The 26710-nt window shown below is 40.0% G+C and overlaps 2 protein-coding genes across 2 annotated transcripts; one reads left to right on the top strand and one right to left on the bottom strand.

The window, feature by feature from the left end:
* Positions 1–1347: 1347 nt before the first annotated feature.
* On the bottom strand, positions 1348–20669 carry strn4 (striatin, calmodulin binding protein 4). The gene is made up of 18 exons (XM_055028476.1): positions 20205–20669; positions 12734–12837; positions 12521–12597; positions 12364–12442; positions 12097–12282; positions 11438–11615; positions 11199–11334; positions 10617–10712; positions 10181–10299; positions 9915–10090; positions 9214–9261; positions 9006–9127; positions 8256–8423; positions 7601–7741; positions 7385–7483; positions 7203–7289; positions 6754–6942; positions 1348–4886 (listed from the first exon to the last, which is right to left on the bottom strand). The coding sequence occupies exons 1-17, from the start codon at positions 20520–20522 to the stop codon at positions 6773–6775; spliced, it is 2304 nt and encodes a 767-aa protein (XP_054884451.1). The 5' UTR covers positions 20523–20669; the 3' UTR covers positions 1348–4886; positions 6754–6772.
* A 1644-nt stretch (positions 20670–22313) lies between these two features.
* fkrp (fukutin related protein) lies at positions 22314–26406 on the top strand. The gene is made up of 2 exons (XM_055027770.1): positions 22314–22654; positions 23237–26406. The coding sequence occupies exon 2, from the start codon at positions 23342–23344 to the stop codon at positions 24929–24931; it is 1590 nt and encodes a 529-aa protein (XP_054883745.1). The 5' UTR covers positions 22314–22654; positions 23237–23341; the 3' UTR covers positions 24932–26406.
* Positions 26407–26710: the final 304 nt, after the last annotated feature.

Here is a 26710-nt window from a genome sequence, read left to right as displayed (position 1 = left end):
CCACTTCATGTCCCGACTTGCGCTCCCGTGACTCTTCCATCTCCGTGACGTCGTTTGTTGACCAGTCTCACCTCTCGCCTGCCTGCAGACTTGTTTGCATCCCAGTTTGTTGTCAGGCTTCACGAGAACCTCTCGGTGGTTATCCAATCGTCTGCCAGAGGTTTTTGTCATTTGGGACACGCAAAGAGCATCAGGGGTCAAAACAGCAACACATTTTTCTCCTCAGAGCCATTTATTTGTTTTACTTATTATATTATCCCCACGTTCAAGCTTTCAGTTCTGGTAAGAAACATGAACCCAACACAGAGAACTGTTGAGGTGGTTTTGTGATAGAAGACCTCAATGTGACAGCTGCGCCATGTGATCATGTGCTATTTCTTCCGTTCACCACTAGAGGGCACCGTTTTGTGCTGCTGGAGGATACGTTTTTGTTTACTTTTTTTTGCCATTTAAACCACACATAAAACACACAGTGTCCATCTGTGCATGGTACTAACAGTATCAGGTAAGATTGAGCATGCAGAGCTAAATTGTGACTCGTGCAGATGTGTTGCCACACTTTATTTTAAACGTATGTTAAATGTAAATTAGCATGTTTCTCTCCAGTTGCATGCTTTTCACAGCCATTGGCAAGTTTTTGATGTGACTCTAGCTGGATATTTGATGACTGTTCTTGGAAACTGTGTTGGTTTCCAGGAATGGACTCGGTAAATAACCAGTCCTTGATTTTCCTGTAATAGCTTCGAGGTAAGTGCCATTCCTAGAGGGATTAAAGTAATAAATTAACATTAGTTCTCTTCATCCATGGCTAAACATGTTTCATTGTTTTCAGTTGTAGATCTGAGGTGAGATTAAAGAATTGGGAGTGGTCCTTCTTTAAGACTCCATCCGGTTCCTGCGATGCATCTGCACAACAGCCCTGATTAAGCATGATGCAGAACAATGGGTAGTTTTGTCAAGTCTCATTTGACTCACTTGTCATGACTAAATAGCCTCCATTTTTATGTGAAGCTGTAATATTCACATGTTTTAGTTGCTTTCACTCCTTTTATCTTTTCGGACACTTTCAGTCCATGCAAACGTCACAGCAGTTCATTCAGGGGTTCCTGGAAAGTCTCTTTACATCTGAACCAGTTGTCAGTTTGGTTCTTCTTTCACGCCTTGGAAAAGTAATGAGAGAAATGAATAACTTGATCACCTTGTAGAAATGTCTCCAAAAGGACCATCTAAATTAAGATTTTTCTCTCAATATTAGCCGCTGCAGAAATCCAGGTTAATTTCTGATCACAGCTCTCCATTGTGAAACATCAGTGTCAACATATCATTCTGTATAACACACAGAGACTGTTGTTATTTCACTGTACAAAATTTTTATTTTTCATCCTTTCTTCCTTAATGACATACAACAGACGACCCCTGTAAACAAAAAGAGTCATTTGATACAAGCCAGAATGCAGTTCAAAAATATATAAGACAAAATCAATAAAAAGCAGGTCTCTTATCCCTTGTAGTTAGAGGAAATTGTTGGAATACAGCTTTATATGATGTACAAAATATCACACAGTGATAAGTTGCTAATAAAAAAATAAAAACACAAAGAAATGAGAGTCCTTTATCTTGGCCTCTGACTGGTAACAGATTATTCCCCCCCAACATATTTGCAGCATTTTTCTTTTGCTTTTTAACCGTTTTGCCTTTTTTTTATTATTTTTGATTTTTTTTTACAAGTTTTACATCATCCTCATCATTCACAAGTATGTTCTATGTGTAGCAAGGGAAAAAAACGACTCTTCTGATACTACAGTATTTTTAAATCTTAATAATCATATTCATAATTTTTTTAAAAAAAAAATGAAATGCAACAAAGAAAAACGATGAAATGGTCGACATTTACAGCACATAATGGTGAATCTACTCGTCATCTACAGCCTGTTTCCGGTTTATTTTCTAAATGCGACACTGATTTGTCTTCAGTCCCCTCAGAGGAGAGAGGGAACAACTCGGGGACAGAGGTTTCCATTCAGGCGACGACGCCACCTGCAAAGCCTTCCTGCACCCCCATTTGCTCATTTCTAAACTAAGCATTCACTTTCAGATGTAGTGCAAGGTGGAAGTAAATAGTAGTTAAATATAGGAACAGAACATTATGACCTGCTGTGGGGCATAGCTTTTTTTTTTTTTTTTGTCTGATTTTTCAGATTTATGTCAAACTAACAGCAGTGACTTGTTATCTAATCTCACACATTTATACAACACCCTGTTTGGACAAAAAATATACAGATTTATAATTAATTCTAGCATTGCAAAAGAAAAAAAAAACTATTTGTGACCCTGTATATCAAGTTTTAGGGGTCTTGAACTGAGGGCTGCTTGGGAAAAGGCAAACTTCACCTAAACCTGATAAATATGTTTGTTTTTAGAAATCCATATCTAATCTAATCTAGAGGACTTTATTTACCGGATGTTAGATGATCCACAACATATCTGGATTACCTAAATGTCGTGAAAGACCCAGCAATGATTTTACAGCTCTATTTTAGTGCATGTGTTCTCCATCTTCTCGTTCATCAACATCTTAGTTTAGCTAGTTTAAACCTGATGCGTTGCAGCTTCTCACACCGAAAACATTGTCGCATGCCGACAGATTGTGCACATTCAGAACCAGATGACGATTTGCAGAGATTTGTATAAACGCAGCGAAGGAAGAGACAGATGTGAGGAGTTTCAGAGGAACTGTTTAAACCCAGGGGATCGCTGGGTTACCGTTCAAAACAAGTCAGCGAGACATACCAGGTGTCAAATAACACCCACACTTTTTTTTACAATACTTTTTTTTCCCCAAGAAGAATGTTTAGTTCAGAGTTTTACATATACCAGCATATTTGTGCTGGACTTTTAATGACTTATTTCAGCCATTCTTCACTTGGGCTGACCCATAATACAAGATAAAACTTTAATGAATCAGAAAAGAGAAAGTAGGAACACAAATTTAAATTCATTGTGGCCTTTCTCAAACTCCACAATATTTTTTTTAAAACTTGGTAAATATTACATTTCTGATAAGGTCCTCATCTCAGCAGTATTGAAAACATATAAGATATGCTTAAAATCCAAGTCTATGGCAGGAAAACAACCAACTGACATGCAGGCCAATGAAATGTCCAGTCGAAATAGACTGCATAATGCTTGTGGTGAAAGTGTTATTTAATAAGGGGCAATTACCAATACTTTAGTTTTGGAGTCTATCTGCGTTGTTTTAATCATGTGTGATTAAAAGAAAAACAAATCCACAATAAATACAAACTTGTGCTCCCAAACCTGCTTTTCTTCAAGTTATTCTACAACAGTAAAGTTAAAAAAAAGCATTAAAGCTCACAAAAGAAAATAATAATTTTGCTGAGTGTTTGCAAACTTCTAACCAGAAGTCAACATTTTCCTTAGGATGCCTCTGGAGCAAGAAGGAAGCCATCTTTTCACCTTCAACAGAAAGCCTAATGAGTTCTGGTGTTTCTAAAATATTAAAAACCAGCAACTAAACAACCCATAACGCCCCCCCCCAGAAACTGGCACTGCCTTCACGAAGCTCTTCCAAAAGCTCAAAATGACCTTCTCAGGATCAGACCTGCACATCAGTTCGGCCTGAAACAATCAAAACTCTTCACATTCCTCAATCAAAACATTAACAGCGACTGCTGATTCTGAAACACGGCCACGGCTAATGAAATGACACAACTGAAACAGATTCAAAAAGTGCCAACAGTCACACTGAAACACAATAAACAGGTCCCTGATTCTGACTCAAGACTGATGAGGTCTTTTTGTAGCACCATGGTTTAAATAGTGCATATACAAACACACAGCGCACGCGCGCACACTCCACTGTACAGTAAAAAGCACCAAATGGCAGCATCTGTGCCATTTGCCTAGAGCGCGAAGGCCAGGCTCACACCTTTACAGCCTACTGATTTCAGCTGGGGTCCTATAATCTCTATCTTCAGCCGTGTAATGTAGTGCGAGAGCATCAGTTTGAAATGGATCATGACTGTGGGAATCTGTTGTTTCGGGAACGTTTTTTTTTTTTTTTTCTTTTTGCCTTTAAACAGCAACCCACAGGAGAAGACGCAGAATCACGGGACGCCATACGGCGGAATGAAACGAGATGAAGTGCTAAGATATTTAAAAGTAAAGCTATTTGTTTACTGCTTCGTGTCTCCTGATATTACACACAGCCGAGGTAAAACATTCTCCTATCCAAAATGTGGAACCGAACAAACACAACCTACATGGATCCTTCGGAATGTGAGATAATTTCCAAAGCAGAGCCTGGATCGGGTGTTTCTTGTGAGCCCTGGCAGCGACTTTATTGTTCATCTGCCAGAAACACTTTCCTCATCAATTCAAACCGAAGATCAGAAAGGACAGGCGACGGCGCAAACCTGATAGTGAAGTGTGAGTAGTGTGTCAGCAGCGAGAGCGCATAAACGTATACACAAGGTGCATATTAACAAACACAGGCAGAATGGAGGGAGGGCGAAAACAAGCTGGAGAGTGTAGTGTAGAAAAGTGTTTTTTGTTGTGTTTTTTTTTAAATATGATTACTTGAAAACAGAGCAGCCATAACCTTTTAAGTTGTAAAAAAGCAGTACAAGATATGATTAGTATTACAAGAAGTCACTGAGGCGTCAAGAGAACTGTGAAGGGTAGAAGAAGGGCCAGGGGGTTGATGTCCTGTGGTGAAGACCCAGCCAGTGGGCTGCAGGACGGTTGGATGTGTTTGCGTGTGTGTGATAGAGATAGAGAGAGAACGAGAGAAGAATAGAAAGAGAGGGAGAAATTCTTCCGCTGTCGTCTTCAGCATCTTTTTGCCCAGTTGTGGTGGCAGGACGCTGAAGAGACAGAAACAAAAAGGCGGGATTAGGGATGTTCAGATCACAAGACAAATTTTCAGAAATATTTTTCAATGCCAACGGTTTTCACACTCGGAGCATATTGATGCTTTTTAGCAAACTAGAATATCATCGAAAAGTTTATTTCACCAATCCAGCTCAAAAAGTGAAAATTCACAAAACACATAATTATGTATGGCAATTGCTTACCTCTGTGAAATTGAATGATTATGAGTTACTTAATCTAAAATTGTAACAATCAGTTTGCTAGAAAATTCAAATACGAACGCCCGCAAAGCTGTTACTCTACACTAACATACTCAAGGAAACGTTCTTTGTGGAAATCATTAAAAAAAAAACATTTGAAATGCTGGAACTTTATTGGGAACAGCTGACAAGATCACAAACGTTCCTGAAGCACTGCACTCTCACACATCCTGTAATGAATTTGCCAACTTGTTTGAGGCGAAAGTAAAAAAAAAAAAAAATTAAAAATGGAGGGTTAATCTGCACATCCATGCCAAATCTAATAGCAATCCTATGCCCAAACACAACAAATGCCAAAAAACTGACTCAATTTCAACGACTCGACTATATAAGCTTAGACGAAATTATTAATCAATTAAGCAATTCTACCAGTTGTACAGACATAATAATGCTCACAAGTTTCTTTAAGAAAACTCTGCCTGTCATTGCAACTGATCTGATTCAAATCATAAATTTAAAAAAAAAACCTGTCAATGTATACATTTCAAATATGTTCTGTGTGTAAGAAATGTATAAAATATGTTTTTCTTTTTGAACTGATTTTATAAAAAGTCAACAACAGGTGATGATGCTTTAATTTGTCGAGATGCACCTGTCTGTGATGGTGCACAGACTGTAGTGGTTGTAGTGGAAAACAATCATGAATCTACATCAAGAGCTGAAAGGCGCTGTGAGTGCAGGCAAACAATCTTGCCATTGTTTCTGTGGCAACAACAACAATTTTACAACATCCTGCTGGGTGACTAACTCTCTCCTTACGTCTAACACAAGGAGAACACAGAGGCTTTTCTACAACATATAAAACCTTCCTGAAAGTCTTAGAAGTTAATGAAGTGTTGCCAACAGTTTTTGCAGTAACTGAACTCATTTCTACTAAAATAAAGTGGCTGTAGGGTTACATAATAAGTTACTTTACTTGAGGTCATCCCTTTGTGCCTCCCATCTGTTATCTGCCAGCACTTTACAGCCGTTTGCTTCTCCACCAATTACATCTGCATGGATCTAATTCACATAAACGGCAGAACTTGCAGATAAAATGGCTCTCGAGTCACTTTCTTGTTTTATTTTGGAGCTGTTGAACATTTTAGTAAGTTATATTGGGGAATTTTGAATACAAAAATTATAAAACATACCCTGTAAAAAAAAAAAAACCTAACATTCGCAACTGAAGAAGAGGGCTCTTTAAAAAAAATAAAGCTTTAGTTTCTAAATCCTAATATAAAAACATAACATTAGACAGTCATTAGATGTTTAGTGCATATGTTGTGCCAGCAGTTATAAATCCTCAAAAAAGATGAAATAATGTTAACAATATTACAAAACACCAGATTTTTTCCATACAAGAAAATCTTTGTCATTATATACATTATTTAAATCAATATGGAAAGAAGACAAACACCATTTATACCAACAATAAGGCTTTTTATAAAGTGCGGTGGGTTTCTAGTGACCAAGATTTTTTTTTTTTGATGACAGTTATCAAAGCTAAGCAACCCCAATCCGGACCGCAAGATCTTTTCCAGCTTTATTTGTAAACATTTTGGAAAATATACATGATATGTAATAGCTTTGTTGCTTTATTGCTATGTTGACATCTTACCAAATTGGCAACAGTGGATTCACACAAAAATCTTGGCAAGTGCGTCTGCGCCAGCGCTAGCGATGAAGGGCTGAGAAGGGTGAAAGGCCACGTCGTGAATGGCCTCGTCGTGCTTCTTCCTGTGGGCGGTGATTTCCTGCACGCACGTCCTGTTGTCCAGCATCCACAGACGCACCGAGCAGTCGTGGCCTGCAAGAGGCAAAGTGCAGGTGAAAGGTGGGGAAGTGTGTTCAGGTCTTGTTATACAACGCCAATTAGTTTATTTCCCCAGAGAAGTCAAATAATCCATCTCATTGTCTTCATTTTTGCTCATTTTAAATCATCGTTTAAGACATTTTGAGTGAAAATAATAATTGGTTGTCAGTGATAAAATGGAATGATGGTTAAAAATTTTCTTGAGTGTAGTTTTGCAGTCAAGGTCTTGATAAGTCAAGCTGGGCAATACTTACTTCCAGAGATGAGGTAAGTGCCTTTGGGGTCTGTAGTGAGGCATGTGACAGCATCCAAGTGAGCCACCATGGAGTGGACAACTTTACCTGCACAAACACATCAGCAAACTGGGTTTAATCTTTATCTCCAGAAGACTTAGGTTGTACTCAGGGAGCACCAACAGAAGATATGAAGCGGGTACCTGTCTTGTTGTCCATGAAGCGGATGGTGCGATTTTCATGTGCAGTAATGGAAACGGGTTCATTTGGGTGACTGACGACGCGATTGATTAGTTCACTGCCTGCAAGGAAAACATACATTCAAATGGTTTGTGTATTTAGCTAATGGTTTGTTCTTGAGGCAGCAGGAAAAGGTTGGTTGTAGTGGAAAATTAGGGAGGGAGATCCTCTGAATGTACCATCTTTCGTTTGAGTCTCTAGCGCGGTGATGCTCTGCTCCGTGTTGAGGTCATAGAGCAGCGTTTCTCCGCTGTCGAACGACACCACCACCTGGTTGGGGTCAGTGGTCACAAAGGCCACAGAAGTCGGGGTTCCGTGCTCTGAAAATACAGGTTTTCAAAAATAAAACCACACAAAAATGCACAATGGGAAATTAAATGGAATGAAAATTAAGTGGAAGTGCTAATTTTCTGAGACGCAAAATTTGGGTTTTTCTCTAGCAGTAAGCCTTATTCATCCAAATTAATATTAAGAACACTTGAAATAGATCCCACAGAGTAATGGGTTTTCAAAATGTGCTACTTTCCATTTTTTAAATGAAACACAATGAAAAATAAACCTTTAGATCATATTTTTAATTTATTGTGAAACTTATGTTTTATAAACACAAAAAAACCCAAGGAATGATACTTTTTAGAACAAATCAGTCGCTTTCTGCTCTTTTTAGATACAATTTTGCAATGTTTTGTTGTTGCTTTGTCAGCGAAACCCATTTCATTCTGCTTTGAATGTGATGGTTACTTGTTACATTATTTGTTCTGAGTTTTAAAAATAAAACAGTTTGCTGCTTTTTTGTTGCCCGACTCTTTTCAACCTCCAAAAGCCGATCTCTACCTCTCTCCTTGTTGAAGACGGACATGCAGGGAGATGAGTTCTGAGGGTCCCAGAGGCGAATCGTGCCATCAGCTGAGCAGGAAGCGAGACGATGGTGAGCCAACGAATACGTCAAACCCCAAACGCTGTCCTCGTGGCCGTCCAGCACGCTGCTCTGAATGCCAGGATCTGAAGGGAGACCCGCAGTGCATTAAAACTTAAAGCACATACTTGATGTGAGGATAACAGCAAATTTTAAGATTTTGTAAACTATGTTTTAGGTCATTTTTGAAATGCGAGCATAAACAGGGTAGATGTTAGACGTTTGTGAACTCCAGTTTTAAATGCATGTGTAAAATAGTGTAGGAGGCAGCAAATGAGAACCAAATGAAATTCAACATGAACATTTTTTTCTCCCTAGATTTTGTTTTTTAATTGACCTTATAAAAAAACAAGCCACAGTCAATCATAGAAGTTGAAAAATGAGTTTTCTTTTTTTTTTAACGTAATTTAATAACGTTCCAAAAATAAAATCAGTCTTCTCTCATTCACAGCATTTGACTGCTGGTCAGTCCATAATTTATATACAACATGAAAAATAATGTAGCTCACCCTTACGCTTCATTCTCCTAAATGGACAGCAGGTGGCAGGTTTCTGCTACAGTTTGTAGTCTCTAAGTTGACAACCCCTTTTAATCTCATCTAATTTGCTCCCTAATTGCTTTATGGCCAGCGGAGTCCCATGAAGCTGAGCAAACTGTGACGTCTCACCGTAGTTATCATAAGGATCTACGTTGAGGTCGGGCATCTTCCAACATCTGACGCTTCCATCCAAACCTCCGCTGTAGCAGGACTCTCCGTCATCACTCATGGTCAGCGACAGCACCGCTCCACTATGAAAACACAGACAGATGGCGGTGGCTTGTTTTCAGGGGAAATACTATACTACTAGTTTTTATTCGTCAGAGCCTGAACTCACCTGTGTGCCCGGAAGGTATAGATGGGCTCAACGTCCAAAGCTGCATTCCTGTAGAGGGATGCAACTTGTTAAATGTGCTTCATACTTCAAACTCTTAGCTCTTTTTGCCCCTATGCAGTCTTGAGAAAGTGTTTATATTGAACCTTTCCACATTTTGTTATACTACCACCTCAAACTTCAGTGATTCTACTAGGATTTTATGTGACGGATCACAGGAACATATAATTGTTAAATGGAAGGAAAATTACGCTCAAAAGTTTTTTCAAACAACATGAAAAAGAAATTTGGATCTTTAACTCTAATTCTCCTAAGTAAATTAATAATCTGCTTACAGAAATAAACCACCTAGTAAATAGATCCTGCCTGTGTGTAACCTAATCCCAGTGTAAGTCCAGTTGTTTCGTGAAAGCCACAGAGCATTATCAAAGCGAAGACGTCCATGGGAACTCTGGAGGAGCTGCTAGTCATGCACTAAGCAAATTTGGTTTTATGGAAGAGCTGGATAAACAAAGCTAAGGGAAGGTAAATAGTTCAGGCTTTCACTTATGAAAAACAAAATGCTTCATATTCCACGTTAAATAATAATACTTGTGCGCCACATTTTCTTGGTATATCTCTTAAAATCTCAATGTAGCATGACAAAGATTGTAGAATCACCTGAAGTGCAACCCTTTACAAGTCACTGTATTTCATTCTCTTACTTTTTTGAGTGCATGGCCTTGTTGAGGTTCCACAGCTTTAGTGTGCCGTCCTCAGACGCCGTGAGCAGCACTGCTTGGCTGGGGTGGAACGTCAACGCCCGGATGGCGTCAAAGTGGCTGCGCAGCGTGAAACGAGGATTCCAGGTCTTCTTGAACTCCTCTCGGTTGTCCTGCATCTGGTGGCGCGCGAAGCAAAAGCTTATTATTAGCGTGTGTGCTGCTTCACATGCTGATCAGAGGGTCGACCGGGTCAGAGGTGTACTTACATCGATGGAGAGCTCGTTGTCGTTGGCGACGGTGAGATCCGCCAGCTCACCCAGGTTCATGTCGCCTCCTCCAACAGCGTCCATAATAAAGACATCAGAGGAGAATCCTAGGGCACCACCTGCAGGTCGAACGTGGAAAAGCATGTTACCCCTCATGGTATTAAAAAAACATGACTTTATAAATGCTGAAAGGTCTCCATAGCGAAGAACTTTAGAAAGCTGTGCTATTTTATTCTGGGTGCATTACTCCCACACAGTGTACCAAAGATAACATTTACAGGTGTAGGTGTAGTCTTCTAACACAGGCTTTAAAAATGAGAAAATTAAGTTTGAATTTCAGTGTCCAACCGTGTGTGTGGGAGCATACCGGTGAAATAACTCAGGTGTGGATTTTTTTGTTTTTCCTTTTTGATGAGTATATTAGATAAAGCCTAACCTTCCCCGGAGCGAGCCTGTCCCGATACAGATGGGGGCGGAGATGGTTTAGGTGGGAAGTCCGACATCATGCCTTGCAGCTTGTTCCTGCGGTTTTCTGAACCCGGCGAGAAGAGGGAGAGAGAAAACATCCAGTCAGTTCCGAGAGGCGGAGAAATGACGGAGAGGCCAGCAGATGAAACAAATGAAAGGAGAAGAAAAGCGGAAAAGAAAGACACACTACATACCTTAAATATACATATAAGACCCTCAACTACGTTACATCCACTTTCATGGGTGAAACATCTACATGGTGTATTTATGGTTTCAAGGAATGAAATGTGAGCACATGACCAGTGAAGGCAGCATGCGTGATCACCTTTTCAAGCTGCACAATATACAAGACAAAGATGGCAGCCACACAGATCTAAAGATTGTGAAACAGGACAGAGACAGGCGGTTGGGAAAAAAGAGGTTGGTTTTATTGACGAAAAAAGATGCCAAGACACAACAGGACGTAGGAGGTAAAAAGGTGAGCGAGTGGAGGCAGAGAAGACAGTCGGCAGTGATCCTGGCAGTGTTGACAACTACGGTAGCGGCGTACCTATCTCCCGTCCATCACCCGAGATCCGGGCCTCGGGAGAGCCCAGAAAGTCAAATTCATTCAGGGCGTCTTCTGAGTCGTCCTCGTCCTCCTCATCCTCCGGGTCCAGATCTGTAGTCATGGGTTCTGAACTTATCTGGACAGCAGACAAAAAAAAAAAAAAGACGCAGAGATACAGTTGGTGTGACGAGCAGCTTGTTGTTTGTGACAACTCATCAGGCTCAACTCACTGATCTCACCTTTACACGGGGCTTTTTGATTTTGCGTGGACCGTCGATGCAATCAGTGGTCATGCCTTGGAAGTCATCTTCCTCGTCACTGTCTTCTTCATCGTCATCCTCGCAACCGGGAAGGAAGGGGATCTTGTCGAGCACCGAGCTGCCGACGCTCTCCTTGGAGCTTTCTTTGCCTGCATTCCTGTTAAAACATACAGAGTTACATTTTCACACAGCCCAACACTGAAACAATAAAAGAAGGAAAAAACATTTTTCAAACTCAACTTTCCTTCTTTCCTGCTCCTAAAATAAAAAGTTAACACTATTTTTTTCAGACTGTTCAAAACTGTATAAGAATTTTAGTCACTATAATTTCAAAATGCCTTCAACAGGGTCCATATCTGCTAACCAGGTTCAGAACATTAAGACTTATTTCAGACAAAAAAAATTTTTTTTAAATACTTTTTAAGCTACAACTTTTAAGCAAAGACAGCTGTATGATGAATAAGCCAGATTTTATTTTGTCTAAGTCAAGGCATTTTATTGTAACTTTATTTTAAATACTGTTTTGATGTCTTTCTCTTGTTCCTATTAAAAATTTCTATGAGTCATCCAAAGTCATGGTTAGAACTCACAGTACCTCACGACTGTGATTGCAAGTTGCAGCAGTAAAAGTGTCTCACTTTTTAATTTGTTCTTCTATTTGTCTGACCAACAATGAGTCTCCAGCCGCTCGGGGTTCTGGTTCCGGACAGCTGTCGCTCGATGGGGGCCCGTTGGCCTCCGGGCTGCTCCGCCCCAGCAGGGAGCGCACGCGTTTGGAGCGCATGTCCAGGATGGTGTCTGAGTAGCCGACTTCCTCAAGGTACCTGCGTTGCAGGGGCAAAACTCTCAAGACGGTTCTTGGAAAAAAAGGTTCTTGAATCTTTGACATGAAAGTCATGGCATACTTGCGTAGTAGTTGACGACCCTCTTTCCAGGACATTTGATTGGGTGGCTCAGAGTCGGTCTCAGCTGGTCCATTGGGAACTAAGGAAATGAAGGCATAACGTAGATCACATAATATATCCACATACCTAACTGGCTTAGATAAAATTTAAAACATACCCTGATCTGCCTCCATTTCAGGCTTCTTGTCTCCAGGACTCTGGTCATTTCCAGATTTCAGCTTCTGGTGCTTAGCCCTGGAAGCAAAAAAAATCCCACAAGATCAACGTTAAAGGAGTCAAACATCTATCCTAACTAGATCGCAGCACCTACAGAATGCAAAACCTTTGGTTATTGAGGACAAAGAGATCGTTTTACTGTCTTGTACTTCACCTTTCTTGTTTGAGGGCATACTCCAACATTTTGATCCGCCTCACGAGGTCTTGTTTCATGTTCTCCTGGCCTTTCCTTTCACCCTGCAGGAATGCCACCTGAGCCTGACACACAGAAATATGCCAATCAACAACACAGAACACATTCTGGAAAATAAACATGAGCTCCATCGTGAGCATGGGAGGAGGGAGGTTCAAGTAGGAAGAAGAAGGAAGTCTTGATGTGGCAAGCCCTTAAACACAACTTCTTGAAATCCAGAGTCATAAGTCAAAGGACTCTTATTTTTAAACCCATTGCTGGCAAAGGCCTGCGTGCGCAGCTGCAGAAGAGTAAAAACAAGAAACAGACCAGCTGAATTAAAACACTCTCTTGTAAGACACATCCTTCCTTTCCCGTTTCCTGTCCATTTCCTTCCTCGGTGCTGATAGGACTCCCAACTTGAGGAAAGACTTTTCTTTTCACAGCCCATTCTGGCCATTTATCAAAACAAAGAGATTTGTGAGGGAAAAGTGATGTTTTTTTAGTGTTTTTTTTTTTTTTTTTTTAAGGAATCTGGACAAAATTGTGATAGGATGAGAGCAGGTGCATGCTCAGAGTTCACTGAATAACATCAGACTTCTCAAATTTTTCCCCCTCAAAAAAAAAAGTAAAAAAAAATGTGATTCCAACTCCAAGTAGGTTTAAACAGCTCTAACCCAGTTCTACTTTAAGCCTATGCAAGCAGGAGGCTGTGCAACAGCACTGCAAATTTCCTCTCTGTAACTCACGGTACCAAGTCGCGTCAGAGCACAAATAGAGCTTATTTTACAGCCCATTTCTCCCCCACTTGCCCCAGTCTGTGTCCGCCAGGCTCCTCCTACACTCAGTTCTGTAAAAGTAGAACAGTCTAAAAACCGGCGCCTCACGGGGCAGAAGCTCAGCCTGCTCCAGACAGTACATCTACAAGGAGGGCTCACACCAACACAGACAGCTGTGTCATGATTATGGAGGAACATGGGATAATCTGCCAAGTAAACCTTGCTGCTGCTGAGTAATCCTGATTAATGCAATGTTGTTTCATAGAGACTAATCGAAGGGCTTTGGAGATGAAAAAAAGTTCAGATGTGAATACTGAAGGTATAAGCTTTAAAATAGAGATATGTTTGCTTGTGTGGTTTATTGCTGAACTAATCTTGGAACAGCAAATGAGTCCGTGCAAGAAGCTGTTTTACCAAGAGTGGACAACAATGCAAGAACATATTTACAGTATTTATGTGGGTTTATAATGTCTGGTTGCAGTTAAGAGCATTTTAAGTGATAGGTTTTGCAATAGTCGAAGCAAATTGGCCATGTTTGCCACATTGTTAGATTTTCACAGTACACTAAAATACAAGTTCAGACACTGCTCAACTGGGTCCTGGCATGGTTATGAAGGTGGTAAATTCAGAAAAGTAGATAGAAATGTGTTAAAAACGGTTCTGCTCAAACCGATGATCGGTATACTAACTAACAAAAACAAGAAAAAAAAAGAGGGGATATTAGAGGGGATATTAAGGCACACACAACAGTATCCCAGGATGGGCTTAAATCGTTCTCAACAGCCATGCCAAACACTGTTGTTGTGACAAGTAACAACAGATATGGACCTGTCAAGTTCCTGTCGTATAAATGATCCCATTCAACAATGCATTTCCTCCTTTTCACCTCTCAGGAATTTTTCTCCTTCATCTACAGAAAGTAGGACACACATTTTTACTCATATGCGCGCACAGAGAAGCCCCAACCTGCCCTCCTTCACTGATAAGCATCACACCAGTCTCACACGCATGCAACCTTCAACCGTGTTGTTGGCCACAACAGAGGTGATCATAATTATGCCCTCGTTCATGTTTGTTTCATTTCATTAATAGCAGATGCGATGTGCTGAAAAATAAGAAAAAACAGCACTACATCTCAAGTATATGCATGTAAACATTTAGCTATAGATTAAAGACAAAACTTCAAAATACATAGAATGATGCAAATGTTTTTGTTTTGATGCTTTTTTTATCTAGATGTAACAATCAAGATGCCACTAACTTTTGGTTTCAGGTCTGTGATGTCAAGTTTTATTTTTATTTTTTTTATTTTATTTTATTTTTTAAAGTACAACAAAACAAAAAAGAATGCACGAGGTTCTTTGATGAGTAAAATTTAAATTTAACATGAAAATTAAAAAGAAAATTACATTTCATCATAAGTAAAATAGATTATTTATTTTATGCATCAAAAGATATGCCCCAAACCTTTATCTAATTTTTATTAAACACAAATTTAAGCATCACAATTTCAAAAAAACATCAAAATACATGCAAATGTTGATATATAAATAAATGTTTGACATTTAGTAAATAAATTTTTCTGTGTTCGACCTGCTGATCACCAATCAGAACTTCCTGGTAAAACAAGGTGATAAAAGTTAGAGGCACATGTACCATGTGCTTAATAATGTACTAAAATGTATTTACACTCAAATCTAACCTTTGAATGAAAAGCTGAATATGTGTTTTCTTTTTGGTTTTCATTTATTTCCATCGCTTCTACCTTTTTGCCAACAACAGCAGATTCAGGAATCTGATCAAAGCAACTCACTGATCTGCCACTAAAGATGATTTATCAACGGTTTTAAAGCAGCAGATTAACATCCCTTCTCATTTTACAAAATGTATTATTAAAGAGTAAGTGTCTGCTTAGAAAAGTTCATTACATGGCATTAGATACGACCTTGCTCGTGACACTGGGCATACAGTGCTGATGTCATCTTAGTAAAACTAACAAAACCCTCAATCACAAAAGGAACTTTCCTGGGAACACACCTGTCATGCCATCTGATCTCTCTTTCTTGTGTTTGTGTTTTCATCTCGTCAGCTGCTGACTTCTCTAAAATACACCGACACCTCGAGAGCCGACACAGGTTTGGCCTGTTCTGTCACTCCTGGTCTTCCAGCGACACAGAAGAGTCAAGGGCAGCTTTCCGTCCCTGCTGACCATCCATTTACCCATTCTCATTGCTCTTAAAAAAATACAAATAAAAAAGTCCACAAGCAAACAAGTAGATCAGACATTTTCTGGGACAGAGCCTGCAGGAGCAGAGCAGAAAGTGACGAAGCTGAAGTTGGTTTCCAATTCTAGCTTCCGATTCGGGAAATAGTAAAAGGGCGATTCCACCTAATTTTTTACTACCTTCCGGATTTCTAAACGACTCTAGTTCAAAAATTACAACACCTAGACTCTTCAAACCTGGACTGGATTATTCTGCTTGATTAGCAGAATATTTAAAATCATGTTTGGGATTTGTGAAACTTTTATTTGATTTGTGAAACTTCAATAAAAGTTGATTTTACCACTTTTTTGCACCGGGATCATACTAGAACTGCTCCAGCCCCAAAATTACAACATCCAAACACGATTATAAATATTCTGCTATTAGAGAAGAATAATCCAGTGCTGGTTTGAAGTGTGTAGCTCCGTCAGAAAGTGTGTGTTTATGTAGAGTCACTTGGGAAATAAATCCTGAAAGGTAGGACCTCAAGGCTGAGTTAAAAAATGAGACTAGGAAGGAATAAAACAAGTGTGTGGTGATTAAACATAATAAAGTCAAAACAGGCTCACAAAGTACAAAGATTAAATCTCATGCAGTGGCTGGAGAAACTATTTTTAATACTTGAACTTTCTCATACTTAGACACATTAAACCAGAAACTTCAACATATTCTATTGGGATTTTAGAAGACAGACCAACACAAAGTAGTGCATAATTGCAAAGTGGATAAATAACCTTCAAATAGCTTACAGATACAAGATTGAAAAGAGTGCTGTGAATTTTGGATCCACCCCCTTTTGATCTGATTCCCTTAAATAAAATCCAGTGCAACCAGAAGTAACCTGATAAGTAAAGAGAGATTTGGAGATGATGACATCATTCTGTGAGGGTTTCTTTTTGTCCAATGGGGTTGATGGGAAGTCAGATGGGTAATTCTAGAAAAACTGTTTGAGATTAGGGCCAGGGTTAACTTTCCTGTAATAAAACATCCCTAAACAAACAGCCAGAAAGCACTTAGCTCAAATTATTTTTAGTCAAATGAGGACTTCAATCAAACTACTGATCCACAATGAAGAGTTATCAAAAAGTCTCTAGCAGCTGTAACTGTAGCAAAAGACAATGCTATGGTATATTGCTTGGGGGGAAAGGTGTATTCGTGGATCACACTATTTCGGTGACAAAATGTGTAGCTAAATATGTTTTTGCAGCACCAAATAACCGAAAAAAAGTAAATGCAAGTAGAAAGAAAGCATGGCTAGAAATACTGCAATGCCTACGGATGTCATGTGTGTCAAAGCTAAGAGAGTGTAACTATTAATTAGGGCCCCTGGCCCCTGGCCCTGTGGGCTTCAGGGCCAGGGGCCCTGAAGCCCACAGTCAACAGGAAGTAATGCCTTGTGGGTAACCACTAATCTATCTGCACATAAGTGACATGGCTAACAACGTATCGCAGTAGTGCTGTGATTTGACAGAAACCTTTTTTTTCCCCCCCTCAAAAAACTATTCTAAGACTCAAAGGTAAACAACCACCCTTCTGCTGCTGTCCTGCGTTTGACCCGAAACGTCCCACCTCATTCAGAGAGGCGGGGAAGACATCAATTGTCGGCCTGTCAGAGCAGACAGGACACCACAGGTGGCTTCTTAGACGAACAACACGCTCACAGAGGGAACACGTGTGGTGGTCTTGCAGAGACACGCCAGGCTACAAAGATGCAACTCCCACCATACACACAAAGTGTCAACTCTGTTTTTTTTGTTGTTGTTGTTTTATGAAAATGTTTGTGATTCGATTATAAAAGCTTGAAATTAAATGCACACGCAGTCTTGTGTAGACATCATCGAAGCTAAATATACTTCACACGCGTACTGCATGTTGTTAATTGTGCAGGATGTACCCAGCGGGCAAACTAACTGGCATGTTGAGAGCTCTTCAAGCATGCTGGCAACAAAGGCCAGAGGCCTGTGGGTGTTAAAATGTAAGCTAGGTCATTTTTTTCCAGCACCACACTGCAGTGTTCCCCTTCATTCCTCCAGCTCAGGACACTGTGCTAATTGTACCTGTGAAGCCAGATCATGTGCTGCAAATACCTACATGCAAACCCAGCTATAATGGCCTGTTGGACATGGCGGGTGACCCATTTCTAATTTCTCTTCTCAGTTTCTCTTCCGTGTGCCCATAAAAGAAGTGAGCGCAGCCAGTTTGTTATTGTTCATCCATATTTTATCAGACTCCTATTTATAAACTACATAGGTTTGAGTCAGGGGGCAAACAGAGTGGAGGAGTCCCACAGTAAAAGAAACTGTCAGGATTATTTTCTCACATTTTGCTATGAGCAGAAACACTTCAAAGAAGACAGAAGGCATGTCTCAATGTAAGTATAAGAAAAGGCCGTAAATAAACCAGAGCAGTTGCTGTTCCAACTACACACAAGAGCAGTTTTAGACTAAAGCAAAATCCTACATCTATGCAGGAGAGAAACATTTATCTTGTGCAACTTGGCATCTGAACAACTGGGACCACCGTGGGACTCATGGTTTGCTCCCGGGGATTTTTCTGCCACTGACTCACATGTTCACATAGTTTGTCCAAGCCACTTTTACACATGCAGGTCAATGACCTTTAAAGTTGTAGGCCTACACGTCCAACCTAACGGCAGGCCCTGCGCTCGCGTTAGTAAGCTGCAGATCATTGCATATCGACAAAACTTTTTCTTTCCCCCGCACCAGTGAGTCATTTATTTGTGCGCCAGTTCAAAGGGCAGGCTTTGCTTTGAGCGCCACCACCGCACACACAGATACACATTTTACTGTAGATCGGGACTGTTATAAATCAGAGAATAACATCTGTGGAAAGGAGATGCTTTTGTTCCAAAAACATCGTCCTGATCAATCATTTTACCAAGAAAAAAAAGCTTGAACTATCATAATTCACGATTCATCAAAAAGCTATTATTCAAATAACCAGTTACTTCCTAATTAACTGATATCTAAGAATGGGAGAGAAATTGTTTTACACACTTTGTTCCCACAACTCCAAATCCTTCGACTGAAATGTCAGAGTGTCAGTGACCAGGGTTTTGCGGGTTTGATGGAGACCCCAATTTGTTGTTGATGTTCTGGTGCTCAGTAAGAAGCGCAATCACACTTAAACCATTTAGCTCTCTGGAAATATGTCCAGTCACAAAATAAATAAATAAATAAATATCACAGACTGTAATGGTGTGGATGGGAAGGGGTAACTGGTATCCTACAGCTTAACGTGCGATATGTCAGTGAATGAAGACTCCCGCTGTTTTGCTCTCACTTAAATGACAAGCAGCATGTTTGTTAAGCTGCTAACTGCAGACTGGCTTCCCAAGCAGATAGCCTGACTAATTAAGCAGCTAATTTTAGCTGTGTTACTATATAAAGAACAGCAGAACAAAAACATAAAATATGTACTGTTTGAACATATTTTCCTAAGTCTATGCATTTGAATTCCAACAATTAATACTTCTGTAATAATCAACATGTTACAATATTGTATACTCAGCAGCATTAGAGATAAGGGCTGTTTTTTTCTGTTTCAAATACAAAAACAAATCTGATCATATTATCCTTGTTTTTAAGAGTTCAGATAACCTGATCTTTTGGTTGTTTTTTTTTTAAATCAAGGTCATTATTTAATTCAGTGAGAATCTCACAATATTTACATTCACCTTCAAAACACAACATTTCAACCACAAAACTATTCTGCCTTTTCACTAAGTTTTCAAACGGGTAAGGCCATGATCTCTTTAGTCAAATACGAATTGCTCAATAATGCAGTGATTTTTTTTTCTTCTTTTTACCTCAAAGCTGCATGTCACTGACTCCTAAACCACAACAGAGAAACCACATGAGAATGTGCTTAAAAATCATATTATGGCCTCTTGGTTCAGTTTCGCACGAATGTCAAAATACAGTCTATATAAAGAGCTGAGGGCAGGACGTGTCTTTGAAAAAGACATATATCCAAGTAGCAAAAGAAGACAATCAGACGTGAACTATTTACCTCGATTCTGCGGCTTGTTTTTGTTTGCCAGCATACATTTTAACCAGCATGAATTAATGCGAGATGAAAACCTTGTCTGTTTCGCTCGTGGAGAAGAGTGGCAGCTGCTTTCCTTGTTGCGAACATTAAGTGGTGCACTTCCTTTTATTGTACAGTAATAATGCATCCCTGTCGGTGCGATACGTTAGCCCATTAGCATGCCGTCTCCCTGACACTGATTTTAGGGAACACTACAAAGCAGAGCAAGAGACTCTGTGGTGTTTCCTTGTTTGTTTGTTTCGCTTGTTTAGGTTTTTTTTTTTTTTGTTTTTTTCGTCCTGAGCCTGTTTTGGTGTAAAAACCATCCAACACATGCTTTATGTAAATAAATACAATTACCCTGAGTTCGTCCCTCTCAGCCTCCCAGCGGTATTTCTCGGCCTGGAAGCGTCCCCACTCGTACTGGATGAAGTGCAGGATCCCGGGAAGCGTCATGCCCGAGTCCCCGTCCTGCGCCTCTCGAGGCAGGAACGACCCGGAGATGGCCCCGGCTGCCGCTGCCATTGGCCCGACTCCGGCACCCGACGTCGTCTGGCCCGGTCCTGCTTTGGGCCCGTTAGGGTTGCGCCCCGCTCCGCTAGTACCACTGCCTCCGCCGCCGCCGCCGCCGCCTCCGGAGTTTGGGTTTAGTCCTCCGCCGGATCTGTCCGCCTCCATTTCACCGTTCACCCTTTCGCCAGGATACTTATTTAGAAACAAGCAGGCTGTATAAACAAAATAATTTCAAAAACACCACCCCGAACCCTTCACCGAACCCAGCTGTTCTCTACAAGCTGCCCTCTATTCTTCCCTTTCTCAAACGACAGAGTCGAATTACTATTCAGTTGGTAAAATACTACACTTCCGCTTTCAAACTTTCAGAATAAAACCCCGACAGTATTCAGAACGGCTTATTTCTTTATGGGGCACGTTTAACAGATACATTTGTACGCATTTTTCCATAAACATTTAAACAAATATACACCAGAACATAACTATTTTATGCAATATTTCCAAAACAAACGTCGTCCATTTGCTTGCAACCTTTATTTTGTGTAAGCTCTTCCCCGCGCTTGCCGTCGGTAGGGGTCTGAAATTGGGTGACAAATAACGGGACTCTTTTCTCTGATATACAATGAGGATCTCGCCAGTGGGAGTTCATTTCCTGCCATTTTGTGATCAGAAAGCGTTTTGACACAGCAAAGCCCCACAGAACCACCCAAAATTCTACTTCCGGTTTCCCCATCTCACATATAAATCTCGGTTTTCTTCAAATGTTTGCTTTGTTTACAGTTTCAAACACACTCGGTTGAACCAGTAGTTCTTAAGCTTCTTCATGACAAGAACCACTTGACCAGCAAGTGAAGGTCACAGTATAGGCACTTCCAAAATAAAGCCTGGACTGCAGCCTTCCATACTAGTATTTATATTATGGAACATTATTTGGTTGCTTCTCAAAGCGGTTCTGATTAAATGTGTGTCTTTTTGCGTACACACTGCAATTTCAACTCTTCCTACATCAGACCCACAAATAAACCATTTTGTATTTGCAATCCATCCATCCATCCATTTTTTATTTTTTTTTTTTATTTTAGTCCAGTACTTTCACAATTTGTAATTTTTTTAAAAATCGCATGGTATATTCTGTTATCTTTGTCTTGTAACCCACTACCATTTGTTTTGGCTCATATTCTTTTATACGCAAGTATAAAATATCTCAGATTACAACCCCATATATAAAATGTCATGTATAAAATTAGTTCTTAGTGAGCTTACAGCGCATTGAGTGGCATACAGAGAATCCAAATTGCCTTTATAATACACTATTTCATCAGCATTTCTTTATAAAGTTATCAAAGCTAATTATCTTGTTTCCATCCACTTAAGATGAAGTTTTCCATTGTCAGTTTTTGTTTTTGCTGTTTTGTTGTAGAACATTGTTTGATTAAGGCACACAGACTTGTGATGTGTCCAATTCCACAAATTAAAGCCACCGCGGATGCACTTACAGTACAGCCTGTATTATCACCATCATTCCACTCAACATTAGGAAAAAAAAAACTTTACTAAGCAGTCAAAAAATAATAATAATAATTTGGGTACCAACCAGAGTTGTCTGAATCAAGACTGCAAGATGATGATCTCCTTAAAAATGGCTTTTATACCAATTTATCAAATATATATATATATATATAGAGTCAATGTACGTTTGTGAGCAACAAATGCACAATGAACTGAATTCGAAAGCTAAGAAAGTACTTATCTCAAATAAAAATACCCTCAAAAAAGTACATCCTAATGGAAAATTTGGTGTGTGTTTTTTTTATGTAAAAACTAAATAAATAAAAAAAATAGCCCAACAAAATGATAGAAAATGTAATTATATGATACTTTTATTCTGAAGGACAAAGACAGGAAGCGCTTTGGTTGCTTCGCGCAACAAAGGCAAAAGGTGTCCTAGCATAATGCTAAAGCCGTTTTGGTGAGGTTCCTTGCATGGAGTCATATAATAAAGCATTAATTACACGAATGCCTGGACAGTATTGCAGGTCTCTACTTTCAGTAACGAGAACCCAGCTTCCTCCAACGTTGTAAATAATACTGACTTGTGCTTTTGTTCGCCGCTTCCCGTTGAGGCAGTTTAGCTAATGCTCACCGAAAGCTGACTGAAAAAAGAATACACCACAGTGATGTTAATATTATGGTAAAAAATAATGTAAATACTCGAGTTTCGAATTACGAATGCATGCTGGGGTTTCCCTGGATTGCTCCAAAGAATGTCTTGCAGTATGATATGTATTCAAAGAAAGGTGAGTATTGCTGGAATATTTTTTTGATAACTTGTTCTTGTTGTGCGTTTATTATTTAGTCAATTATCTGTGTTACCAAGGAAGAGCTTGTAGCATTAAAAAAAAACATTTTATGCCTATTTTATTTTTTACAATTCAGGAAACAAAACATAAAACTTCAGCAAAAAGATGATGCATGTGTTTTCTCAGTTTTTTTGTGGGACCAATGTAAAAGAAAGTTGTTGTTTTCAACCGAATGTGAAGAAAAATAGATTTAAGTTTTAAAAAAATATTGTTGATACTTTTTTCTATTGTGGATTTTTAATTCTGCATTTGTATCTTAATTATATTTAAAAATATCAGTTGGTTCATTATAATTTTTAGCTAAGATCCATTGTGAAGAATCAAAAAGGTCACTTGGAGCACTTAATTTATGGAATTAAAGAAGTTAAAGGCACTATTTCATCTTTTAAATTTACTGTAGGATTAGGGTTATGTTAGTTTCAGTTTAAAATCATAAAAAATGTCCAAGATACATTTAATGCATTTTTTGCCTACACACACAGAGTTTTATAACATTTCTTTGTCTTTCTATGCTTTCAGTTTGTCTCCAGCTGCTGAACACATGGAGAGCCAAAATCCACCACTGGATGCCTTCAGTGAAACTTGAATTCTTCCTCCAAGAAACTCTAAAAAGTATTATTTGCCATGCGTATCAGTTTGTGCCAGGGTCTGTTAACGGGTGCCATCATCCTCAACCTCCTCATACTTTATTATGTATCCCGGGCCCAACAGCAGATGATGGAGAAAAGGAAGGAGCTTGGTAGAGGCTCGAGGAGAGCTGCCCGGCCGGCTTCCCTTCTGGGGGGAGCGTTAGGGGTCATTGGAGGTGAGCATGCAGGAATGGCAGCGGAGGGCCATGGCCGAAGCCCACGTGTATCTGTTCTCCTTCGGGAGTTTGAAAACTTTGAGAATTACGTTGGGGATGTTGCTAACTCTTTCCTTCGTCAACGTCCAGAGCTTCCCTTTCTGGCTGTGGCCGACACATTTCCGTATCCTCCCCTTGTACTTCCAGAGGGCGCCCGTCTTTTGGTGCTCTCTCCTAGCCCCGACCAGCCACCACAAGCTCACAGGCCAGAGTTTCACTTGCAGACAGAGTTTGTCCTGTTGGTACCTGACGGCGTGGAGCTGGAACAGCCAAGAGTTTTTGAGAGACTCATTAAAGAGTTGGAAGGTGAAGGCGGGGGGCCCGTGAGGCTGGTAGCGGTGCCCGTTTTAACTCGATCCGCGGTGCAGTGCCTCCACCTGCGGGTCAACCTCAAAGAGTGGACTGCCACCTACTCACCGGCCGCTTCAGGAAGCAGTGGGAGTGTGTGTACGGCTTTACAAGGCGACGCTGTTGTCTTGATTCGGACTGAGGACCTTTTCAACTTATCCGTACCGCTAGGGCGCCCTCTCTTTCCTGCCCTTTTCGTTCAGACCACCTTAAGGGGCTGGAAGGTGAAACTCCTGGAGAGCCCTTGTTTCTCGGCAAACCACCGACCACTTTTCAGCTCTGCTCACAATCAGTGGAAGGCTGACACTCGACTGAAGGAGGCAACTGGGAAACTCATGAGGAGCTTCGGTCTGAAGCGCCTTCTTCTCCCTGAGGGAAAGGAACAGTGGTATGGTTGCACTAAAGAGACTCCCCGATGCTTTGGCACCGTGCAGGATGACACACCGGACTACCTATATCTGGATCGCTGGACGCCTCCCTGCTGTCTGAGAGCACTGAGAGAAACCACCAAATACGTAATTAATATCCTGGAGAGCTCCGGTGTGCGTTACTGGCTGGAGGGAGGCTCTCTTCTTGGTGCCGTCCGCCATCAAGACATCATACCCTGGGACTACGATGTGGACCTGGGTATCTACCTTGAGGACGTGCCCAACTGCGACTACCTGAAGAACCTGGACTCGGGCTCTCTAGTGGATGCTAATGGCTACGTGTGGGAGCGGGCAGTGGAGGGAGACTTTTATAGAGTGCAGTACAGCGAGGCCAACCACCTGCACGTGGATCTGTGGCCTTTCTACTCGCGCAGCGGCATCATGACGAAAGACACATGGACCGAGCACAAACAGGACGTGGAGTTTCCAGAGCACTTCCTGCAGCCGCTGGTGCCCATGCCCTTCGCTGGCATCACAGCCTACGGCCCCAACAACCAAAGGGCCTTCCTGGAGCTCAAGTTCGGAGAAGGTGTGATTGAGAATCCTCAGTACCCCAACCCTATGAAAAAAAGGCTGGACAGAAGCAAATTATGAGTGACCGTAGGTGCTCTCGGGCTGTTTCTGTTGCACTGTATTTATTACCTGAAAAAAAAAAATACCTCAAAAATCCTTTGATGAAAGATGCCTGAGCAGTATGTGCTGCTAAAATGATTACAGTTTTACTAGCTGCCAACGTGTCAAAGCTGCTCAATATTTTCTAGTATGTGTTCAAATGTTAAGCTTGATGTTAAAACACGTCATAAGAAGTTTATGTACTTTTTTCAAGAGAGGCACTTTTAAAAAGACTACTAGTCCACTCACCTTAGCCCTAAACAATCAACAGCTGGTTTGTTCTCTAGTTGACTGAATGTATCGTACTGTATAAATGTTACAGGGGGATTATTTAAAATTCTGAACATGTTCTAGGTTTAAAGTTGTAACTATTTCCAACAGGTGCCCAGTCTGTGTTTTCCTTCCTTCACAATTCACACATTCTTGTGTATCCATTGCACAAGAAATTAAATGGTTCCACCAATTATTGCATCCAATCGGCCCTTTGACTTTCCTTCATTGCATGCCTGGTTTTTCAGATTTTGTGGTGTTATTTCACTGCGACTGCTCCCTGTTTTGTGTTTCCTTATCCTGTAAATGATCGTCAGAGCAGATTGATGCAATGTAGAGCCAAACACCTCCATGAAAGATGAGGAAACAAAGGGCCTCTGTACTCAGATGTTTCAAAATAATTACTGTCACATAGTGGATCAAGAACAATTGGACTGAAATAGTCTCAAAGTTTGCACAAGTCGAGCAGAAATTATCTGTAAAGTATAAACATCTCCCTATTGTCCTGTTTTGGCCTTTTTTGTATTTCTTTGTCCATTGATAATGGGTTTGTGTCGATTTACATTTCTTATGAAGCGCCTCCTTCCCCCTTTTTTATTTCAAGAGAAACACTATTAAAAAGACTACTAGTCCTTTTAATTAACTAGTCCTTGTAGATTAGTCAGTCTACTAGTCTAGATTTGCTTTATTTTGCATTCTGTTTTCATGTTTTATTGATGTTCCATGCAATAATTTTGACTGTGTAATTGTGTTTCAAATGAAAAGACTGAAATGCAGCTTTTTGTATTCCACATTCATTTTGTTCCTAATTGAAGATAGTCAAGTTTCAAACTACCATGTTAAAAATGGAGATACTTTTAAGCCGTTCATGCAAAGATTAACTTAATTGTACACTCAGAGAATTTGCTTCTTTGAATCTAAATATTACGTATGAATATACTTTGATCTAAATATTTATATTTTCTCCCACTTTGCACCATCTTGTTTCGGCCACAATTGCATTTATTCATTTCAGTTGTATCATGGGTGCCAACAATTTTGCAAGATAATCTCTAACGACATATAAATGTGTTTTTATCATTTTGTTTTATTCCTTTATTGTTTTATTTTTACTAATCTGTTTATTGCAAACTCATGTTCTCAGTTGTTTTTTGTCTTGAGTAAAATAAATATTTCCGGTAAAATTATTGGCCATCTTGACTTTCAGGTCTGATGCGATGAGCAAGCTTTTATTTGTGAAAATGAGTTTTCCATCACTCCAAGATTTGTATGCTATAATAAATAAATTATACCTCCAGCCTTACTATAAAATATAATGGACTCAACTGTGAAATACATCATTTCTTTCAGTACATGTTGATCCATCTCTTACTCACACATTTCTGTAGAACCAACTCCAATCCTTCATGTAATACAGGTTCACTCATGAACTGCAAATATATAGATTGTTGCTTACATTTTTATGTTTTGTTAACACAGAACCTCCACTGC

Source organism: Poeciliopsis prolifica, unplaced genomic scaffold (assembly GCF_027474105.1).
Source record: "Poeciliopsis prolifica strain line A6 unplaced genomic scaffold, Auburn_PproV2 SCAFFOLD004, whole genome shotgun sequence".
NCBI classification, from domain to species: Eukaryota; Metazoa; Chordata; class Actinopteri; order Cyprinodontiformes; family Poeciliidae; genus Poeciliopsis; species Poeciliopsis prolifica.
Note: the sequence above shows the minus strand (reverse complement) of the source record. Positions and strands in the feature narration are given on the sequence as shown.

Coding starts and splice junctions, on each gene's coding strand:
- strn4 (XM_055028476.1), bottom strand. CDS start 20,522: ATGGAGGCGGACAGATCCGGCGGAGGACTAAACCCAAACTCCGGAGGC. Junction 12,598..12,733: donor TATGCCCTCAAACAAGAAAG/GTGAAGTACAAG, acceptor TTTTGCTTCCAG/GGCTAAGCACCAGAAGCTGA. Junction 10,713..11,198: donor GGGTGATGGACGGGAGATAG/GTACGCCGCTAC, acceptor CGCCGGGTTCAG/AAAACCGCAGGAACAAGCTG.
- fkrp (XM_055027770.1), top strand. CDS start 23,342: ATGCGTATCAGTTTGTGCCAGGGTCTGTTAACGGGTGCCATCATCCTC.